The following is a 4,026-nucleotide window of genomic DNA, read 5'->3' as shown; positions in this document are numbered from 1 at the left end:
TTCTGTAACATTTTCGATTACGAAGATATTTGAATATAATAATTTCAGTTTCGATTACGAATACAAAATTTCTATTCGAATTTCTTTTATGGTAAGTCATGAAATTTTGCTCAAAAGAACAGTCGATAACATGCCCTCTAGTCAATGAATTTTGCTCAAAAGAACCGTGTATGTGTAACCAAAAGGGATGCCTACGGACTTGTATTAGCTAGTTCGCGGCTTGCCGTTATTTGACAATTTCAATTTCCAATTGCATGCTTTTACAACAGGCTTGAATTGTTTAAATTTGAATCATGACTACGGACTTCTATTAGCTAATGTTTGCGGCTTGCCGTTATTTGATAATTTCAGTTTCCAATTGCGATGCTTTTACAACAATCTTGAATTGTTTAATGAATTTGCAATAAATAAATAATAATATACTGCATTGTTTAAATTTACAGCAGTTAATGGATAATTTGGAGCAAGTGGAGGAGGTTGATGAAGTTGAAGAATTGGAGGATTTACAGGGGGTTGATTTGGAAGGAAATAATGAGGAATTGGTGCCGGAAATAATTGTTGAGCCAACAGTTGGGATGTTTTTTGATAGTCCTGATGAAATGTTTGAATATTATAAGGGTTATGGCCTACAAGAGGGGTTTCCAGTTATGCGGAGATCTTGTAGAAAAGGGGATGATGGGAGTTTGAGATATGTGACATTTACTTGTGGGCGAAACGGCAAGTCAAAAGCCAAAGACACTAATGTTTTGCGGCTTCAACCAAACCAAAAAATTGGATGCAATGCTAAACTTGGAGGACGTTTGGATTTGGTTACCGGAAAATGGGTAATTGGAAATATGATTCTTGAACATAACCATGCCGTGAGTCCGAGCAAGAGTAGGTATTATCGATGCAACCGTACCATTAGTCCATTTGTTAAAAAGCAACTTGAGATAAACGACGAAGCTGGAATTAGAATGGCTCAAAGTTTTAAGTCCGTTGTTGTCGAGGCTGGTGGTTTTGAAAAAGTCTCATTCTTAGAAAAAGATGCTAGAAATCATATTGACAAGGTGCGGCGATTAAGGCTCGGAGAAGGGGATGCTGTTGCAATTCAGAGATATTTTAAAAAAATGCAAACAGAAAATGATGAGTTTTTTTTCAGTCTTGACCTAGATGAGGAGGGCCGGTTGAAAAATGTATTTTGGGCAGATCCAAGGAGTAGGGCAGCCTATAAAGACTTTGGAGATGTGGTCACATTTGATACCACATACCTTACAAACAAATATGACATGCCATTTGCTCCTTTTGTAGGAGTTAATCATCATGGTCAATCAATTTTGTTAGGATGTGGGTTGATTTCGCATGAGGACACGGAGACATTTACGTGGTTATTTGACACATGGCTATCATGCATGTCTGGCTCTCCTCCCCTTGGAATCATTACAGATCAAGACAAAGCGATGAAAAATGCGATTGAGATTGTTTTTCCAAACACTAGGCACCGATGGTGTTTATGGCATATACTGAAAAAAGTGCCTGAGAAGTTGGGAAGGTACGTTGAATATCATGCCATTAGAGTTTCATTACATTCCGTTGTTTATGATTCATATACTCCTGTCCAATTCGAGGAAGCTTGGCATGGTATGGTAGACAAATATGATCTTATTAATAATCAGTGGTTAAATGGATTATATGAGGAAAGAAATCGTTGGGTTCCATGTTTTGTGAAAAATTCTTTTTGGGCTGGAATGTCAACCACTCAGCGTAGTGAAAGTATGAATGCTTTCTTTGATGGGTATGTTAACTCGAAAACAACTTTGAAACAATTTGTGGAGAAATATGAAAAAGCAATGGAAAGTAAAATTGAGAAAGAATGGCAAGCGGATGCTAGGTGTTTTGGCCAACGGATGCCATGTCGTACCAGTTTTGCAATGGAGAAGCAAGTTGAAGCAGTGTACACTATTTCCAAGTTTCAAGAATTTCAGCAAGAGTTGGCGAATAAGATATATTGTGAGGTTTTCAGTTGTGGGGGATCAGAATATGAAGTTATTGAAAACGATGAACAAAGTAGAGAAAAAACTTTGAAAGTCTTTTTTGCCAAAAATGAGGGTGAAATTCATTGTGTGTGTAAAATGTTTGAATATAAGGGCATTCTTTGTAGACACGCCATCGCAGTGTTGTCACGTAACCGTATACAATTACTGCCTGAAAAGTATATCCTACGAAGATGGAGGAAAGATGTGCGGAGATTCTACAGTAAAGTCAAAGTCAGTTATGATGCACGAAATTCAAGCATTGAACATCAACGGTATAGAGAGGAGTGCACTGCTTTTTATGATGTTGCTGAGGTAGCTTCAAAAAATGAAGAAAGCCATAAAAATATTATGGGTTGGATCGAGAAAGCAATGAAGGATGTATCTCTGAATGTTCGCAGTGATGGTGACGATACATGCAGCTATGGTGGATCAGGAAGTTATACCGAAAACATACAAGATCCAGTAGTAACTCGGCGTAAAGGTCGTCCACCTACTCAAAGAAAGCAAAAGCAATTTAAGAGGCCAAAACAGAAATCGAATAATGCTTCGACTAGCACAATTGTGGAGGTAATTTCGTTAATACATTCATTTTACATTAATTTAAAATATATATTTTAAATGTGTGTTAACCACATTTCTAGGACTCGGAGATACATGGATTTTCTTCTCAGGTGGCTACTACAGTCCCAACACAAGAGAGCCATATGGCACTGGTAATATTTTTTTTAATTTGTTATTTCCATTCATTGTCATATGTTTGATAATTTGCATTTAATTTTTTTGTTGGTTGTATAACAGCTAACACAACAAGCACCCTATGAACATGCATTTTTCCCCCCTTACTATCAATCCTGGATGAATTATGGCGGAGTCCATCACGGAAACTTCCAATATTTTCCGCAACAAAATTTGGAGGAGACCAATCGAGGGGAGTTTTCAAGCAATGAACCAAGCACATGATCGAGGTTAATTGAAGTTAGCTTATGTTTTATGTATTAACTTGGTGTATGTGTATTTGGACATATTTTTTTTTAGATTTTGTAAGTTAAATTTGGATCTTTGTAAGTTAAATTTGGATCTATTTGGAACATATTGAAATGAGTTGGGCTATATTATAATTTTGAGAAGTTTTATTGGGGCAAATTCTAAATTCATAATACTTTAAATTAATTCAACAATCGGAAATTTATATTTAACATTAAAATGTTATTACATATCGTGCTCAAATTGTACAATACAAGTCTTTTCCAATAACATAGTACAAATAGAAACAACTTAAAAACAATACTTAAATAGAAAACATAATACAACAATCACGATTAATTTAATAAAATCACTTCGTGGTGCCTCTCTCTTTCGAAGTTCGTCGTCCAACAATCGCCTCTGCACTTCACGATCTCGCATGTGCTCAAGTTCTTTATGCAATAATTGAAATTTTACGGACAAACACTCAATCTCCAAGGCCAGCTTCCTAACCTCATCCGCTAACAAGTTTATCTTCCCTTCACTATGTTTACGATCTTCTGCCCACTGAAAGTTGTTACATCCTCTACAAATCCAAAATTTACGATTTGGATTTTTTTTTGTGTGTGACGTTAAGATCTCCATCGGATCACCACATCCATTACACATTTGCAATGAGCTTCGATTCTCGCTTGTGTTGGATGACATTGTTTGTGAAGCCATATAACTGCCCAAAAAAAGATACAATTACAGTTAATAATGTATGTGTGTGTGTGTTTGTGTCTCTGTGTGTGTGTGTGTTTGTGGCTCCTCTGTGTGTGTGTGTATCTATATGTGTGTGTGTGTGTGTGTGTGTTTGTGTGTGTGTGTGTGTGTGTGTGTGTTTGTGTCTGTGTGTGTGTGTGTTTGTGTGTGTGTGTGTGTGTGTGTTTGTGTCTCTGTGTGTGTGTTTGTTTGTGTCTGTGTGTGTGTGTCTGTGTGTGTGTGTTTGTGTGTGTGTGTGTGTGTGTTTGTGGCTCCTGTGTGTGTGTGTATTTGTGTATCTGTG

The 4,026-nt window shown here is 36.8% G+C and overlaps 1 protein-coding gene across 1 annotated transcript; it reads left to right on the top strand.

Moving 5' to 3' along the window:
• The first annotated feature begins 449 nt into the window (after positions 1–449).
• Positions 450–2,975, top strand: LOC112098893 (protein FAR1-RELATED SEQUENCE 5-like). The gene is made up of 3 exons (XM_024185537.1): positions 450–2,582; positions 2,657–2,728; positions 2,814–2,975. Exons 1-3 carry the CDS (start codon positions 450–452, stop codon positions 2,973–2,975), a joined length of 2,367 nt encoding a protein of 788 aa, XP_024041305.1.
• Positions 2,976–4,026: the final 1,051 nt, after the last annotated feature.

Source organism: Citrus clementina, unplaced genomic scaffold (assembly GCF_000493195.1).
Source record: "Citrus clementina cultivar Clemenules unplaced genomic scaffold, Citrus_clementina_v1.0 scaffold_4, whole genome shotgun sequence".
Taxonomy (NCBI): domain Eukaryota; kingdom Viridiplantae; phylum Streptophyta; class Magnoliopsida; order Sapindales; family Rutaceae; genus Citrus; species Citrus x clementina.
Note: the sequence above shows the minus strand (reverse complement) of the source record. Positions and strands in the feature narration are given on the sequence as shown.